The sequence below is a fragment of the Pongo abelii genome, chromosome 16, assembly GCF_028885655.2.
Source record: "Pongo abelii isolate AG06213 chromosome 16, NHGRI_mPonAbe1-v2.0_pri, whole genome shotgun sequence".
Lineage (NCBI taxonomy): Eukaryota > Metazoa > Chordata > Mammalia > Primates > Hominidae > Pongo > Pongo abelii.
The window spans coordinates 52208055-52225726 of NC_072001.2; the positions used below are offsets into that span (position 1 = coordinate 52208055).

A 17672-nucleotide genomic window follows, 5' to 3' on the forward strand; every position below is an offset into this window, starting at 1 on the left:
TCATAATATGACTAGAAAGTTGGAGAGAGGACTGAGGCTGGAGGCTAGGAAGTGGATTCTGGGTCAGGAGCTCCACTGTGCTTTCTTCCACTCTTGTTTTGATCTCCTGATGGATACTGATGGATGTCACCTAAGACTTATGATCACCAACCTTTACCAGGTCCTAAATACAGCCTGAAATCTATTTTCTCAGTAGTAATAATTTCAGACCTTCTTTACTTCTCTCAAACACGCATTACTTGATTCAGCCTAACTTCCAAAAGTGATCTTCTCCCATATTTCATGTTGGAAATAGATGTGGTTACATAGACTTTGGCTTCCTGCCATCATATCTGCATGTCTCTCTATATCTGCATCTCCTGTCAAAGCCAGCCCTTCCATGTGTGGCTGCAGGGAACTCACTCCATCTTTAACCTGTTCCTCACCTCTATTTCTCTACTAAATCCTTTCTATCAGACTCTACCTATTCTAGTATTTTGTATTAGAAAAGTCTACCCTAAGCCTCACAACTCTCTCCATCTACTATTTCTATTTCTACTTTTTCATTCTCTTCACAGCTAAACTTCTCAAAAATTGCTTTATATATGTTATCTTTACTCCTCTACCTCCCTCTTATTCCTTAATTTACTAAAATCTCACTTCTGCGTTCTCCACAATATTGAATTTGCTCTTTCTTAGGCCACCAAAGGTTTTTTCATTGGTAAATCCAGTGGACCCTTTTCAGTCTTAATCTTATTTCTCATTGTTATTTCTTATCTTTCAACAGAGTTAACCAGTCTTTCCCTCTCTAAACATTCTCTTCCTTAGGTTTCCAGTATACCTCACTTGCTGGTTTTTTTTTCCTCCTTATGTTTTTGTTGCTATTTCTTTTTAGTTTTAGCCATTCCCTCCACCGACCCACCCTGAGCAGGGATGAAGGGATGGCAGGAATTCACTCCTCCTCCCACAGATGTTTAAATGTTGGTGTTCTTCAAGGCCTTGGCCTTGGTCGTCTTCTTCTTTCTAGTGGTCTTTCTTCTGTTGGTCTCATGCCCTCAGCTTCAACTTCCATCTCTATGATGATGACTTCCTAATAAATATCTTCAACTAAGGCTTTCTTGGCTGAGCTCCAAACCTCTATATCCAATGCCTTATTGACCATCTTTACTTGAATGAATCATAGACCTCTCAAACTGAGCATGTTGAAATTGAACTCAATCTTTCACAGACCTTATATTTTTCCATTGGTCCCATCATCACTTATTGACTATCACATTAGCCTTTTCACTGTTCCTTAAATTCATGCTCATCTGTTTCCCAATCATTCTTTAAATAACAGCACGATGGCTTAGAAATTTAAATCTGAGCAATTTAAATTCCCCTGCTTAATACCTTTCAAAAGCTTCCTATTTCGTTGGAATAAAGTAGAAAGTCCATATCACCACCTGGAGAGCCACCATATCTGAGACCTGTGCACCTCATCCTCTTCTTCTCTTAGCATCACCTGCTTTCCTTACACTCCAGCCATGAGACTCATTCTCATCTCAGAGACTTTGCACTTGCCCAGGACATTCTTCCTTCAGCCCTCTTTGAAGTCTTAGTCTAAATGTCCCTCAAGGAAGCCTTCCCTGACTTCCTTACTCCTAGACTAAGTTAGAGCCCCCTTTATATTTTGAAGCACTTCATTTTTCAGTTATGGCACTTCTCACAATCATTTATTTAATGTCTGTCTCTTCTTTCAGATTCAGTTTTACCTGAGAGCTGAGGCTGTGTTTGTCTTGTTAACTCTTATGTCCCTAATGCTTGATGTGATGCTTAAGCTGAAGAGACACAGGATAAACATTTGTTGAATAGATGAATGACAACTCCCTGTATCACCTGCTCTGTACCTTATTTTGCACAATTTCACAGTTTTTTACAAGTACCTATTGTATGCTCAGCACTGGCCTAGATCCTGTCTGTGGAGGTGTGTAAAGTGTAGTTTTCCTTTGTTACTGACTTAGCACTTCTCCTCTTACTTCTATCCTCTGAGGTTGGGAAATCCAGGAAATTAGAGATATACTGAGTGAGGAAAATAAAAGCTTTTTGTTTCTGGAATATTTGGAGGCATACATTTTTTGAAAAATTATGATTTAAATGTTTTGAATTTTTAATTTACCTATTAAGATAATGTCTAAAAATAATGTGATAGAATTACTTTAACATTGGACTCTTCATAGTATTTGATCGGTGCATATGTGCAGAGAAACAGTGCTGTAAACTTTTTAATATCAAGGGTTCAATGAACTTTTTTTCTTTTACGACACACTTCCTTTTTCAGGAGATGGAAGAAATTAGTGTCTTATTTGTTTGAGGGCTTAGTCTTGTTGACCTTTTATCTTGAGGTTGATGAGTAAGTGTTGCCTTCCTAAGGAGACCTCAAACATACACAACATTGTTTTCAAAGTTTTATCACGAAATTAGATATCCTCTACCAGATCCATAGGTGAGCTGAAACAACTATTAGACATGTAAAATCAGTTCATGTTGTGACTACTCTCCCAAAGATACAAGAAGAAAATGATGGATAAAATTGTAGTGCTGAGTCTCTGTAGTAAAAGTTATTGGGATGTGGAAATGTTTTTTGAGAGTTAACTAGAAAAAGGGCATCTCCTTTGGAAGCAGTAGCTGAAGATCTTAATCCACTGCAGAACCTCCTGTTCTTGAGGATGTTTTCTCAGTTTAACTGCATAACCCCATATGCATTTTAGAGGTACTTTGGTCAGCAAAATTGGCATCTGAGTTTGGCTTTTTGCTACACACTCCTCCCAATTGACGTAGATAAACACACTGTTTTAAATACTCTGAATTTTTCTCTTTTAAAATGTGGAAGAAAGAAAAATGAAAGACTTTATCAAGATGGAAAATGTTTTCCAAATCATGTTGCTGCAAATCACTAAAATCCCAGGTTTTATACAAAAGGGAAATGAAGACATAACTGCTAATGTGCACTTTACTCAGAGATATTGATATTAGGAATATGCTTTTGCTTAGGAATATAGGCTGGAATTCTACTAAGCATATTTTCTTTGCAATATGGTTCTATTCTTCCATTTTTGGCAACATGTGAATGAATATAATTATTGTTTGAAGATGGTCTCATTAAATAAATAAATAAACTCTCATGTAAAAAGGTTAAAAAAAAGCTTATCTCAATCTGAGCAAACTTTCTGTTTTCCAACAACAATAATGAAGTGTCAGTTGAAGAATGGCTAATCAAGATAGTTTTGAAAATGAGACTGAGACTAATCAGCTAGGGCTCCACATGGCAAAGTTGTAATGAATAACATTTATTTTTCCTTTCTTCCTATTTTTCTCAGATCCATTTTTGAAAATGAGTACCTTTTTTTAATCAGGTTAACACAGAGAAGTACACTAAACCAATAAAGACAATTTTTCTTTGTTTTGCATTAATGCTAGCAATTTATTCTATTCTCAATTTCTTTCTCATCTTGTTTCTCTGTCTCTGTCTCTTTCTCTCTCTCCATCAGCTTTCAAAAGCTAATTGATGCAAATTCATAAAAAGAGCCTTGTAGAGCGTTTGACTAAAATTAAAAATTTTTCAAAGCAAACTCAATAGAGATTTATAATTACTACTTGTATAAATGATATCTTAATGAAGCACATTTTTATGATAAAGTAGCCAGGGATCTTTAGTAGGTACAACATTTTTCATATTTTACACACATTTGGGGCTTAAATGTTTCCAGAAGTGCTTTTCTTATACAGTATCCCTTAGTTATGTTGAAGAATAAAATGTGTGATGCCCATGATAAGTATTACGGGAAGTCAGGTAGGGAAGAGAAATTATACTGTTGCTTTTTGCATACCCTGAGCTCCTTGTGGCAACATGAGAAGCAGTGAAGGAGAGAGTTTCATATGATCCTTTGACACTTCAAGGAAAATTTACAGTGATTCTTTACAGGGCCTGTCTGGTCAGGGGCCATCAGTCACCCAGTTTTTCAGCTCCTGTCATTTAGTAGTCGGTATGAAACTTATTCTTTGTCTGGTGATAGAATGGGAGGAGAAGTTGGCATAATATTCTCAGGGTTTTGGCAGTTTCCTTGAATTTGAGCAGAGAAAAACCAAATACTCAAGAATGTAGCCAATTTCACACAGCCAGTTGATTCACTAGTGCATACTCTGCCAAGACTCTGGCATGGAGTATTCAGGCAATGGTGAGTCCGAGCTGCATGGCAGAGGACATACATACTGGGGAATAGGGGTAATGTGTTTAGTGGAACCAGATCGTGGCAGGACCTTCAGTGCTATGCTCAGCCTTACCTAGGCTTGGCTTTGAAAGCAGTGGTTGTTAGCAAGGTATTTTAGAAATATTAATATGACAGCAGGAGCTTTTGCCTTGGTTGAAGAGAAGTAGGTACTAGAGTATCAGTGAGGATGGGATAAAAAGGGAGAGATGTGAGAGAAGCTCTGACTGGACCTAGTAAGGGTTGGGTACAGGCTCTCTATGATTGGATTTTTGTTTTCCTTCTGGCATATACTTCATTACTTTGAGGAAGTTTTCCTTGACTACCTCCTGACCTCAATTAGGTGAAACACTCTTTTATGTGCTCTTACCATGTCCTGTATTTTTCTATTACAGTAGTTTATCATAATTGGATTAAGTTCTTAATGTTAAACGTAGTTTTAATTTAACCTCTGTCTTTTCTGGTGGACTGTGAGCTGCACGTGGTCAGGAGCCATGTGTGCCTTACTCACTGCTGTCTGCCTGGAGCCTAGGAAGTAATAGGCACTCAGTAGACACTCACTGTGAGCAGATGCACATGAAGGAAGGAAATGAAGAAAAAGTGTTGAGTCAATAAGGGCCGCAGCTTCAAGGTGCAACGGTTGGTGAAAAGCATAGTGCTGCCATTGATAGGTTTTGAGAAGGCAGGATGGACTAGAAGTTGACTAAAAAGTAGGAGATGATGAGAATTCTTCATGAATATCTTAACACTTTCTCTACCATACCCTCTTACCAGAAGACCCAGGGAGTCTCAGACCAAGAGCAGAGGACTTAGTATTTTTGTTTGTGTCTGGGACAACCTGAAAGTGCTAGGGAGTTAATATCCTTGAGAGCCACCTCAATCAGTGATAACTGGGAGTTATTGGGTAAATACTTTGGCTTTCTTGCCCATGGTAGGACATGACTGAGCTTTACACATACAGGTTCCTGAGAACCTGTGATTTGAAGCTCAGCGGGCCCAGACTCACCTGCCAACATCAGTACACCTCAAATTGGCTTCTCTTCCTGTCTCACTTTCCATTCCTCTATTAATGCTTCTTAGGATCACCTTCCCCTCAAATTCTTACCCTCAAATTTTTGTCACAGGGCCTGCATCTGAGAGAAATCAACCTAAAACAGAGTTTTAGCACCATTTATCAGTGCCTCTTTCCATAACTGTGGACAAAGCACTTGTTGCCTGCTTTCTTGTCCACAGAGCATGGAACAGAGCTCAGGAACCTCTCAGAAGTGGTATCTGATATGAATACTTAATGTTCGCCATGGTGAAAAGAAAATGGTTAATGTGGACAAAGAACTGCCTTCTCTTATTTCCCCACCCTACTACTGAGTGAGAAAGTTGTGACAAAATAACCCATAGCCCTGACTCCTAGTCCTGCTTCACAAATGTGAAGGAGGCCAGTCACCTGGGCCACAAGTGCCTTCATGAAGCTCTGTCTTTGAGCAACGGTGATCTTATCCACCCATTTCCTTCATCTGAAAGTCATCTTTCTGTTTTTCAAGCCAAATTTCAAAGGGCTTAAGAGGCTTTTCTGTTTGACTCCCTCAATGTAGTGTAATTCAACAGCTCACGGGCTGTGCAGCTGTCATTGAGGGCATATGGTAGATTTCATCCTTAATTGAAATACACACCAAATTGGCTGTGTGGATTCTCCAGCTGAGGGCTCACTGGACAACTGGTGTCACAGTAAAGTGGGATATTGCTGGAGTGAATGTGAACTCTATGTTAGTGCCTCAGTCTGCAGAAGAGCACATCAGGAGGCTGCCTTTGAAAACTGAATCTTGTGGGCTGTAGCCATCGCTTACAGACTTTCTCCCCACACATCACTGGCTCAGTTTTCTTGGATCAAGTGCCTGGGGCAATGTGACTGGTTCAAGAGAGAATGGGAATGGGAACTTGGAGATCACTGTGGACTGAAAGCTTGTTAGAAAGAGCCCACTGTCATCTCTTGGGGGCAGTTCTGTGATGTTTTTCTTTTTTTGTTTGGAAGGAACCCATTTATCAAAGTGTTTTTAAATTACTGGAATGTTCACTTCTAGCACAGATCTAGGTTTGTGTTTTGAAATGCGTTTCTAAGACTTGATCGGTGATTTGAATTCATATGGGTAACATGATATAGTTATCATGCATACCTCATTGAGAATGTGGCCTAGGAGAAGCAAGAAAGAGTTATAAGACCTGGATTCAGTTTCCAACTCTGTTATTAACTAGTTTACTTACTTTGTTTTTTTGTTTTGGTTTGTTTTTTTGAGACCGAGTCTCACTTCATCACCCAGGCCGGAGCATAGTGGCGCGACCTCCGCTCACTGCAACCTCTGCCTCCTGGGTTCAAGCAATTTTCATTCCTCAGCCTCCTGAGTAGCTGGGATGACAGGCACATGCCACCATGCCCAGCTAATTTTTGTATTTTTAGTAGAGACGAGGTTTCGCTATGTTTTTTCTTTTTTTTGCTTTTTGTTTTTTGTTTTAAATGACACCATGTTCCATGAAATAATTGAACCGAAAATCGTAGTTCTATTGTTTTGTTTCCCAGTTTGGCCTTAAAATCATTAACTCATTTCAAATATATGAGCCAGGGTTTTAAAAAGAGGATTAAATTAATATAAGAACTTCTGTTATTAACATTCTTCAAGAAGTCAGTGGCCGTAACCAGAGTACAATAGTCTTTTGGTAAACCCCACTTCCTGTCAAAAAGAAAGAAAATCATCAACATAATGGAAGAGTAAATCAGATGCACATTTTCTTGAAGACTGATTTCCCCTTCTCTTGTTTCTTTTTGCTGTTTAAAATGCCCCTCTGTCTTCACACCCAGGCAATGAATATTGTAGACCTCAGGATGAGAGAAATCCTCACGGTTTTGATTGCCACCTACTCTGATATTGCTTGGGGAGAATGACAGAAATATATTCTGGATTGGGGTTCCCATGGGTGGTTACAGATTTGGTTTGTACTTAACCCTCACTGTCAGATTGAGGAGGTACCTCGGGATGCAGTTAGAAGCCAAACTCTTTTTCTTGAGGGTAGAGGAACATACAGCTCTACTACCACCAGTGACCTAATGAAGTGCTTCACATAAAGTCACCAATGAGGTTTTCATTTCAAATTTAGGACTTTACCCGAAATGCCCATATAATGCCATTTTCAAAGAGACATATAGTAAACAGGAAGTACCCTAATTGGACATACAGTATCCTCTCAGGACCCAGAGGAACATACAGCTCTACTACCACCAGTGACCTAATGAAGTGCTTCACATAAAGTCACCAATGAGGTTTTCATTTCAAATTTAGGACTTTACCCCAAATGCCCATATAATGCCATTTTCAAAGAGACATATAGTAAACAGGAAGTACCCTAATTGGACATACAGTATCCTCTCAGGACCCAGGTCACATGAGATTTAAGTAGTTTTCTCTTGACTTCCTAGGGAGGAATGCAGTAGGCATGAACTGAATAAGGATAAAAGAGTAAAATTATTCAAAGAAACAGCCCTGAGGGAAAGTGGTGACAGGCCAAAAAAAAATCAGTGAGGGATTAGTTGTGTGTGTGTGCGTGTGCGTGTGTGTTTCAGGACAAATACTTACCTAGTCTGTGAGTGTAATACAGACATGTTTAATTCCAGGCATCTGAAGCCAGTATGCATTTCCAAGTAATGGTGGGAAAGTTGGATAGGTTGAATGGAAAACAACAATAACAACAAAAAACAGCTTAAAGTTGAATCTGGCTAATTAAAATAGTACACATCAAATTCTGAATCAAAACTGACCATTATCTTGATTTGAATTTGCAGCTCCTGGCTAAATACAAAAGCTTGCAATGGGACAAAGTACTGAGGCTGGAGGAGGTGCAGGCTAAACTAGGGATTAGTCTAGAAGAAATGCTGTTGGTCACAGAAGATGCCCTTCATCCTGAACCCTATAACCCTGAGGAGATCTGCAGGTGTCTGGGAATTAGCCTGGAGGAACTCCGAACCCAAATCCTGAGTCCAAACACTCAAGATGGTGAGTTGGCTGGAGAAAGTAAGATATAGGTTATTCCCTCACTCACAGCTGGAAGGTTTCAATTTTTCCACTGGTTTTAAAGAATACTTGAGGGAATTTGGAGACTATGTTTTGGCAAGCTTAATTATTTAGAATCTTAGCTTCATAAATGTATTCATTCATTCTTTCATTCATCACTATGCTGGGTAGGCAAGGGTGAATGAGACATGATTCCTGTCTTTCAGGGGCTTATAATTCAGTAAGCTTCTCTTTTTTATCTTTTTTTTCCCTTATCCATTTTTTTTCTGGTTATTATGCCACTTGTATAAAAAATGGACTAAGAGAACTGCTCTAACTCTGTGAAACAATACTCAGAACACTATAAAGTGTTCACTTCTTAGGTTGAAACTTGTGGCCCACTTTAGTGTGGAAGCTTGTTCCTATTTGTGGTCTGCTTTCAATTAACTTTATTTTTATACCAATAACATCAGAAACTGAGATGAAGGCCAGGTAAATGTTGCAGGCACAGGATGGAGTCTTGGGCTGGCTTGTTCCTCTTAGACTAGCGGTTATCTATTTGTGAGAAATCAGTACTGGGGGCAAGGACATCTAGTTAAGATCCAGTTGCCCTTAGTGGATGGTTATGGGGGATGAGTAGGAGATTAATACAGACATCAGCCTCAGGGACCCATTTCTGTCTCATTCAGTTCAGTTCTACAACTGGTTGTTGAGTTGCTACTGTGGATTTACCCACAAAGTAATGTCTTAAAGGCTGCAAGTACTGAAAACTTTGGGATGAGATAAGGGAATCATTTGGAAGCAGGGATTGGGTTTTAGTTTCTAACACTGTCGATCCAATTTAATTTGATGAAGCTTGATTGAGTCTTTAGAACCAGAATAAGCAAACTATGGCCTACTGGCCAAATCAGGCCTGCCATCTGTTTTTATAAAGTAAACTTTTACTACAACATGGCCATGTATTAGCTATGGCTGCCTTTGCACTATAAGATTTGAGTAGTTGTGATAGAGATTAAATAGTCCACAAAACCTAAAATATTTACTATCTGGTTCTTTGCAGAAAATGTTTGCTGGCTCTCGTTCCAGAAAGGCAGTAGACTAAAGTTTACCTCAGTTTTGCCATGAAAATAGGCGTAACAGGAATGCTTCTAAGAATAATCTGTATAATGTGCTAAGAATAATGCTTGGTAGCGGAGGTACTAATAGAGTGATGAGTGTGGTGATGGAGTTGTACTTGGGTCTAGGGAGACCAGAAAACAAAGAAGTCAAAGCTAGCTTCAGGCCGGGTGCAGGGGCTCATGCCTGTAATTCCAGCACTTTGGGAAGCCGAGGTGGGTGGATCACTTGAGGCCAGGAGTTCGAGACCAGCCTGGCCAACATAGTAAAACCCTGTCTCTACCAGAAACACAAAAATAAGCCAGGCATGGTGGCAAGCACCTATAATCCCAGCTACTCAGGTAGCTGAGGCATGAGAATTTTTTGAATCCAGGAGACAGAGGTTGCAGTAAACTGACATTGTGCCACTGCACTCCAGGGCGAGACCCTGTCTCAAATAAATAAATAAATAAATAAATAGATAAATAAATAAGCAAGCTAGCCAGCTTAACTAAGGAGTTAGCAAGCAGCCAAAAGTTAAATAATAAATAGGTATTTCCTAGGTAGGCAAACAGTCGGAAAGAATTCCAGTCTGACAAAACAGTAGATACAGAGGCAGAAAGAAGTGAGAGAAGATTATATGTCCAGGGAACTACAGATAGTTGAGTGTTTCTTGAAAATAATGTACATAGTAGAGAATGATACAGTATCAGGCCAAGGTTGTAGACAGACCCAGATCCCCAAAGGCCTTATTAAATAATTTGTGTGTGTGTGTTGTATAGGTAATGCGGGAGGTAATCAATATTTATTGAATGAAGAAGTTGGGTAAGGTATTGGATAGGGAGAGGTTCAGGGGAATTGCCTTTCTCCTTTGACCTAAGATATTGATTTCTTTAACAATCGTATTGACTTCTGTGGACTGGAAATTGTGCTAGATGCTGGGATGCAAAGATAATCAGGACACGGTCTCTACTTTATAGTGACTAATTGGGGGAGAGTGCCATATAACAATCACAATAAATAATACCTGCTATAATAAAGGTATTTATCAAGAACCCTAAGAGTATGGAGGGAAAAGTGGCTCAGGTCCTGTAGATGGTGGTTCAATTTTGAGCTGGATCCTTAGAGAAAGTTATGAATTTCCTAGACTTAGAGAGATTACCAGCCTTTCCAGGCGGAGAGTAGAGCTTGAATGAAGACAAAGTAGCACAAGGAGTGGAGTACTGGAGAACATGCACCAAGAGGTATTGTGTGCAGTATGAGTTGGAGGACAAAAAGACTGCCTAAAAGGATGCCAATTAGGAAACTATTGCTCTATACTCTATACTGAATGAGAAGAGCCTGAAGTAGGATAGATGGCTCAACTGGTAGATTCTCAAGACTGTAAAATAGAATTCAGTTGCAATTGGCAATTGCTGGTATCTAGGAGTGAAAGAAAGAAGAAAGGGAAGAAGGAGGGGAAGGAGGGAGAGGAAGAAGGAAGAAAGGAAGGGAAGAAGAAAAGAAATATAAGGTAAATAAGTCTAAGGTATGGATAACTGGGAAAGTTAGGAAATTACAGTATTGAAGTGATTTTCGCAGTAAGATGACAAGCTCATTTCTCTGTCTATAGATAGATAGATAGATAGATAGATAGATAGATAGATAGATTCATCTGTCTATCATTGAATTTGTCTGGTGTGATAGCAAGATATCTAAATAGAGATGTAAAACAGGTAAAGATCCAAATGATATAATAATTAGATTTGGGGGTTATTGTTGAAAAGGTGAGAAAGTCTTAACAGACATTGAAAATGTTGACTGTCAAATGATCTTAAAAGAGTCATTTCGTGGTGTCACTTAGTTCAGAAGCCTTCAGAGGCTTACCATTACCTAATTGCCTGAGCTCTTCTAGTCCTGTCTTAACTAAGTTCTGTCCTATGTCCCTTTTGAGCCCATACTTGCCCGTGTGGACAGCGTTACCTTGGTTGGACTATTCGACTTACTAATTGGAAGCTTGGTCTTCCCTCTGGGCTTTTAATCCTAAACACCACTGTGCTTTTATAAATGAATTTTCTCCCTTTTCTGAAATGCAGTTTCTACCTGTCTTAAAAGCTTAATATAATTCTTATCTTCTGCTTATGCTTCTTAATCCACAACCTATTCTCTTGCTCTGTATCCATCTTCCTTTCTTTCTGCATCTGCCTGTCTTCCTTTCTTTTAGATTTTTTTGAATAAGTAAATTTCCCATAATGCTTTGTAAAATACAAAGAGCAATTTGCTTATCAAACAACATGTATTGCTCTCTCTCTGCCTCTCTTTCTATGTATATATTCATAAGCTTTTCCCCCTGAAGAATAATGACTTAACGGTTTTTGTAAAAATGAGGTATGCTTCATCTTATTTCTTTTTTTCCAGAACTTTTATTTATTTTCTTTTTCAACTTAATTTTAGGTTCAGGGCATACACATGTAGTTTTCTTACATGTGTAAATTGCATGTTTCTGGGGTTTGGTGTACACATGATTTTATCACCCAGGTGGTGAGCATAGTATCCAAAGGGTAGTTTTTTGACTCTCACTCTCCTCCCACTGGCCATCCTCAAGTAGGCCCTGGTGTGTACTTTTCCTTTTTTTGTCATCATATGTACTCAGTGTTTACCTCCCACTTACAATTGAGAACATATGGTATTTTGTTTTCTGTTCCTGCATTAATTTGTTTAGGATAATGTCCCTCAGCTGCATCCATGTTGCTACATAGGACATTATTTCATTCCTTTTTGTGTCAGCATAGTATTCCATAGTGTATTTGCACCATGTTTTCTTTATCCAGTCAACCACTGGGCATCTAGTTTGATTCCATATCTTTGCTATTGTGAATAGTGCTGCAGTGAATATATAAGTGCATGTGACTTTATGTGTCTTTTTTTTTTTTTTTTTTTTTTCAGACAGAGTCTCACTCTGTAGCCTGGGCTGGAGTGCAGTGGTGCGATCTTGGCTCACTGAAACCTCTGCCTCCCTGGTTCAAGAGATTCTTCTGCCACAGCCTCCCGAGTAGCTGGGATTACAGGCACCCGCCACTACGCCCAGCTAATTTTTTGTATTTTTAATAGAGAGAGGGTTTCACCATGTTGGCCAGGCTTGTCTCGAACTCCTGACCTCGTGATTCACCCGCCTAGGCCTCTCAAAGTGTTGGGATTACAGGCATGAGCCACCGCACCCATCCACATGTGTCTTTTTGGTAGAATGATTTATATTCATTTGGGTATATACCCAGTAATGGGATTGCTGAGTTGAATGGTAGTTCTGTTTTAAGTCCTTTGAGAAATCTCCAAACTGTTTTCCACAATGGCTGAATTAATTTACATTCTCACCAGCAGTGTATAAACATTCCCTTTTCTTGGCAAACTTGGCAACATCTGTTGTTTTATGACTTTTTAGTAATAGCCATTCTGACTGGTGTGAGATGATATCTCATTATGGTTTTAATTTGCATTTTTGTAATGATTAGTGATATTGAGCATTTTTTTATATGCTTGTTGGCTGTGTGTATGTCTTCTTTTGAGAAGTATCTGTCCATGTCCTTTGCCCATTTTTAAATGGAGTTATATGTTTCTTGCTTGTTGATTTGTTTACATTTTTTATAGATTCTGGATATTAGATATTTGTAAGATGCATAGTTTGCAAAAATTTTATCCTATCTCTGTAGGTTGTCTGTTTGTTGACAGTTTCTTTTGCTGTACAGGAGCTCTTTAGTTTATGTCTCACTTGTCAATTTTTGTTTTTGTTGCAATTGCTTTTGGAGATTTCATCATGAAATCTTTGTCAAGTTCTATGTTCAGAACTGCATATACTGGCTTTTCTAGAATTTTTATAGTCTTAAGTCTCACATTTAAGTTTTTAATCTACCTTGAGTTGATTTTTCTATATGGTAAAAGGAAGGGGTCCAGTTTCCATTTTCTGTGTATGAATAGCCAGCTATCCCAGTACCATTTATTGAATAGGGAGTAATTCCTCCATTGGTTATTTTTGTTGACTTTGTCAAAGATCAGATGGCTGTAGGTGTATGGATTTATTTCTGAGTTTTCTATTCTGTTGCATCAGTCTATGTGTCTGTTGTTTTATGCTGTTTTGGTTACTGTAGCCTTGTAGTATAGTTTAAAGTTGGGTGGTATAATGGCTCCAGCTCTGTTCTTTTTCCTTAGGATTGCTTTGGCTATTTGGGCCCATTTTTTATTTGAATTTTTGAATTTTTTTTTCTAATTCTGTGAGAAACGACATTGGTAGTTTGATAGGAAAAGCATTGAATCTGTAAATTGCCTTGGGCAGTATGGCCATTTTGATAATATTGATTCTTCCAACCCATGAGCATGGAATGTTTTCCCATTTGTTTGTGTTGTCTCTGATTTCTTTCAGCCATGTTTTGTAATTCTTATTGTAGAGATCTTTCACCTCCTTGGTTAACTATATTCCTAAGTATTTCATTCTTTTTGTGGCTATTGTGAATGGTATTGTGTTATTGATTTGGCTCTTAGCTTGGACATTACTGGTGTATAAAAATACTACTGATTTTTGTCCATGGATTTTGTATTCTGAAACTTTACTGAAGTTATTTGTCAGTTCCATGAGCCTTTGGGCAGAGACTATGGGGTTTTCTAGGTATAGTATCATATTGTCAGTGTAGAGAGATAGTTTGACTTCCTATTTTCCTACTTGGATGCCTTTTATTTCTTTCTCTTGCCTGATTACTGTGGCTAGGACCTCCAATACTATGTTGAGTAGGTGAGAATGGGAATCCTTGTTTTGTTCTGGTTCTCAGGGGAATGCCTCTAGCTTTTGCCTGTTCAGTATGATGTTGACTGTGGGTTTGTTATAGATGGCTCTTATTATTTTGAGGTATGTTCCGTTGATGCCCAGTTTGTTGGTAGTTTTTAACATAAGGGGTTCTTGAATTTTATTGAAAGTCTTTATTTCTATTGAGATGATCCTATGGTTTTTGTTTAATTGTGTTTATGTTGTGAATCACACTTATTGATTTGCCTATGTTGAACTAACCTTGCATCCCAGGAATGAAGGCTGCTTGATAGTGGTGGACTAGCTTTGTGATGTGCTGCTGGATTCAGTTTCCTAGTTTTTGCTGAATAGTTTTGCATCTATATTCATCAGGGATATTGGCCTGAAGTTTTCTTTTTTTTGTTGTGTCTTTGCCAGGTTTTGGTATCGGAATTATGCTGGCCTCATAGAATGAGTTAGGCAGGTGTCCCTCTTCTTCAATTTTCGGAATAATTCTAGTAGAATTGCTAACAGGTCTTCTTTATATGTTTGGTAGAATTTGGCTGTGAATCCATCTGCTCCAGGGCTTTTTCTGGTTGGTAGATTTTTTACTACTGATTCAATTTTAGAACTTTTTATTTGTCTGTTCAGGAATTCAGTTTCTTCCTGGTTCAGTTCCTGGAGTTTATCCATTTCTTTTAGGTTTTCTAGTTTGAGTGCACAGAGGTGTCCGCAATAGTGTCTGAGGGTTTTTTGTATTTCTCTGAGGTCAGTGGTAATATCACCTTTGTCATTTCTGATTATGTTTATTTGGATCTTCTCCCTTTTTTCTTTATTAACTAGGCAGCAATCTGTCAATTTTATTTATTCATTCAAAGAACTAGTTTTGGTTTCGTTGATCTTTTGTATGGATTTTTATGTCTCAATTTCATTTGGCTCAGCTCTGATTTTGGTTGTTTCCTTTCTTCTGCTAGCTTTGTGGTTGGTTTGCTATTGTTTTCCTAGTTCCTTTAGGTGTGATGTTTGGTTATTAATTTGAGATCTTTCTAATGTTTTGATATAGGTGTTCAGTGCTATAAATTTCCTCTTAACACTACTTTAGCTGCATCCTACAAATTCTGATATATCTTTGTTTTCATTAGTTTTACAGAATTAATTTCATTGCCTTAATATCCTTCTTTACCTAAAAGTTATTCAGGAGCAAGTTGTTTAGTTTTCATGGGATTGTATGGTTTTGAGAGATCTTCTTGGTATTGCTTTCTTTCTTTCTTTCTTTTTCTTTCTTTTTTTTCTTTCTTTCTTTCTTTCTTTCTTTCTTTCTTTCTTTCTTTCTCTCATGCTGTAGTCTGAAAGCGTGATTGGTATGATTTTTTTTTTAATTTGTTGAGAATTACTTTATGGCTGGGCATGTGGTCAGTCTTATAATACGTGCCATGTGCAGATGAGAAGAATGTATATTCTGTTTTTGTTGGGTGGAGTATTCTATAGATATCTGTTAGGTCCATTTGGTCAAGTGCTGAGTTTAAGTCCCTAATATCTTTGTTAGTTTTCTGCCTGGATGATCTGTCAGTAGGGTGTTAATGTCTCCCACTATTATTGTTTGCTTATCTAAGTCTCTTTGTGGGTCTCTAAGAACTTGGTTTTATAAATCTGGGTGCTCTAATGTTGGGTGAATATATATTTAGGACAATTAAGTCATCTTGCTGAATTGAACCCTTTATCGTTATGTAATGCCCATTTTTGACCTTTTTGATCATTGTTAGCTTAAAGTCTGTTTTGTCTGAAATAAGAATAGCAATCCCTGCTCTTTTTGTCTTCTGTTTGCTTGATAAATCTTTCTCCACCCCTTTACTTCGAGCCTACATGTGTCACTGTGTGTGAGATGAGTCTCTTGAAGACAGCATGCAGTTGATTCTTGCTTCTTTATCCAACTCATCATTCTGTGTCTTTTAAGTGGGGCATTTAACCTGTTTAAATTCCAAGCTAATATTGACATTTGAGGGTTTGATCTTGTCATCGCTTTGTTAGCTGGTTGTTTTGTAGCATTGATTATATAATTGCTTTATAGTTGATATGGTTTGGCTGGGTCCCCACCCAAATCTTATCTTGAATTGTAGTTCCCATAATCCCGACATGTCATGGGAGAGATCCTGGGAGGTAACTGAATCACGGTGCCAGTTATCTCCATGCTGCTGTTTTCATGATTGTGAGTGAGTTCTCTTGAGAACTGATGGTTTTATAAGGGGCTTTTCCAACCTTCACTTGGCACTTCTCCTTGCTGCCACCATGTGAAGAAGGACATGTTTGCTTCTCATTCCGCCATGATTATAAGTTCCTGAGGCCTCCCCAGCCATGCTGAACTATGTCAATTAAACCTCTTTCCTTTATAAATTACTCAGTCTCAGGTATGTCCTTATTGGCAGCATGAGAACGGACTAATACAATAGTGTTGGTGGGCCATGTACTTAAGTGTGTTTTGTGGTGCAGGTACCAGTTTTTTGTTTCCATGTTTAACACTTCCTTAAGGATCTTTTGTAAGGCAGGTCTGATGGTAATGAATTCCCTTAGGCTTTGCTTGTCTGAAAAGGATTTTATTTCCTCTTCACTTACAAAACTTGTTTGTCTGGATATGAAACTCTTGGTTGGAATTTCTTTTTTTTAAGGATGTTGACCTTGAGGTGACAGTGTAGGGAGAGATGTTCAAATCAAGCAGTGGCTTGAAGCTTCTGTTAAACCAGCCAGACTTCCAAAGGCCCATGTGCAGTTCTTATTTTCTGTTTCCAAATTTCTAATAATTAGATTTAGAAATGCTCAGTGGCCATTCAAATTAAACACACACAAAGCAAAATCCTTCAATCCTTTAGATGTTGTTTAGTTCTAGGAATAGTTTCAGGCTTATTTGCAAGGCCTTACCCACAGGTAGGAATTGTCTAAGGGTATGGTAGAGTGGTCTGGAGTCTTGGAGCCTCAGGGGCCAGACTTAATTGGGAGGGATGTTTCCCATGGTGTGACCCAAGAAGAAAATTTGAAGCTATGGTCAGGGTAAGGAGAGACAGGCACATGTATCAAGCGTATAACTCAAGAACACACATTGGAGGACAGAAGAATTTCTGAGGAAGTAAATGGGCAGTAAAGTAGAGAGAATGGGTCAGTTGGTTTAGATTCTAGCTTAAAAAAAAAGGAATTTGTTGGGAGCATTTCTTTTGGCAGTGTTCAAACTGCTCTGGGTTGGGGTGGCCCAGCTGCTTAGCCACACTGTGCTGGGGTAGGCCCAAATTTCATTACTTCAATTATCAACTTTACCTGTGACCACATGCTGACAAAGTGCTGGTCAGTTCCTGAGTCATTTGTTTGCCTTGTACGATCTCCAGAGTCATGGGTGATAATCATGGCTTTTAATAAAGAACAAAGCCCTGACGTAGATTGCTTTTTAGGAAGACACCTAGAATCAATGGTAAAGAAAAAAAGAACAAAACAACTTGTTATACACTTTATAGTTCCCACATGACCCTTTACACACACCATCTAATTTGAATCTCACAACAACCCTGGGGCACAGGGTTATCT

General features: G+C 38.5%; 1 protein-coding gene across 13 annotated transcripts in view; it reads left to right on the top strand.

Annotated features, from left to right (window-relative positions):
- The window catches only part of GALK2 (galactokinase 2), a 172105-nt gene that overhangs the window by 127901 nt on the left and 26532 nt on the right, over positions 1 to 17672 (top strand). For all 13 annotated transcript variants that reach the window (XM_024232183.3, XM_054531154.2, XM_054531151.2 and 10 more), the window contains 1 exon segment: positions 8053 to 8263. In XM_024232183.3, the coding sequence (XP_024087951.2) occupies positions 8053 to 8263 (211 nt within the window).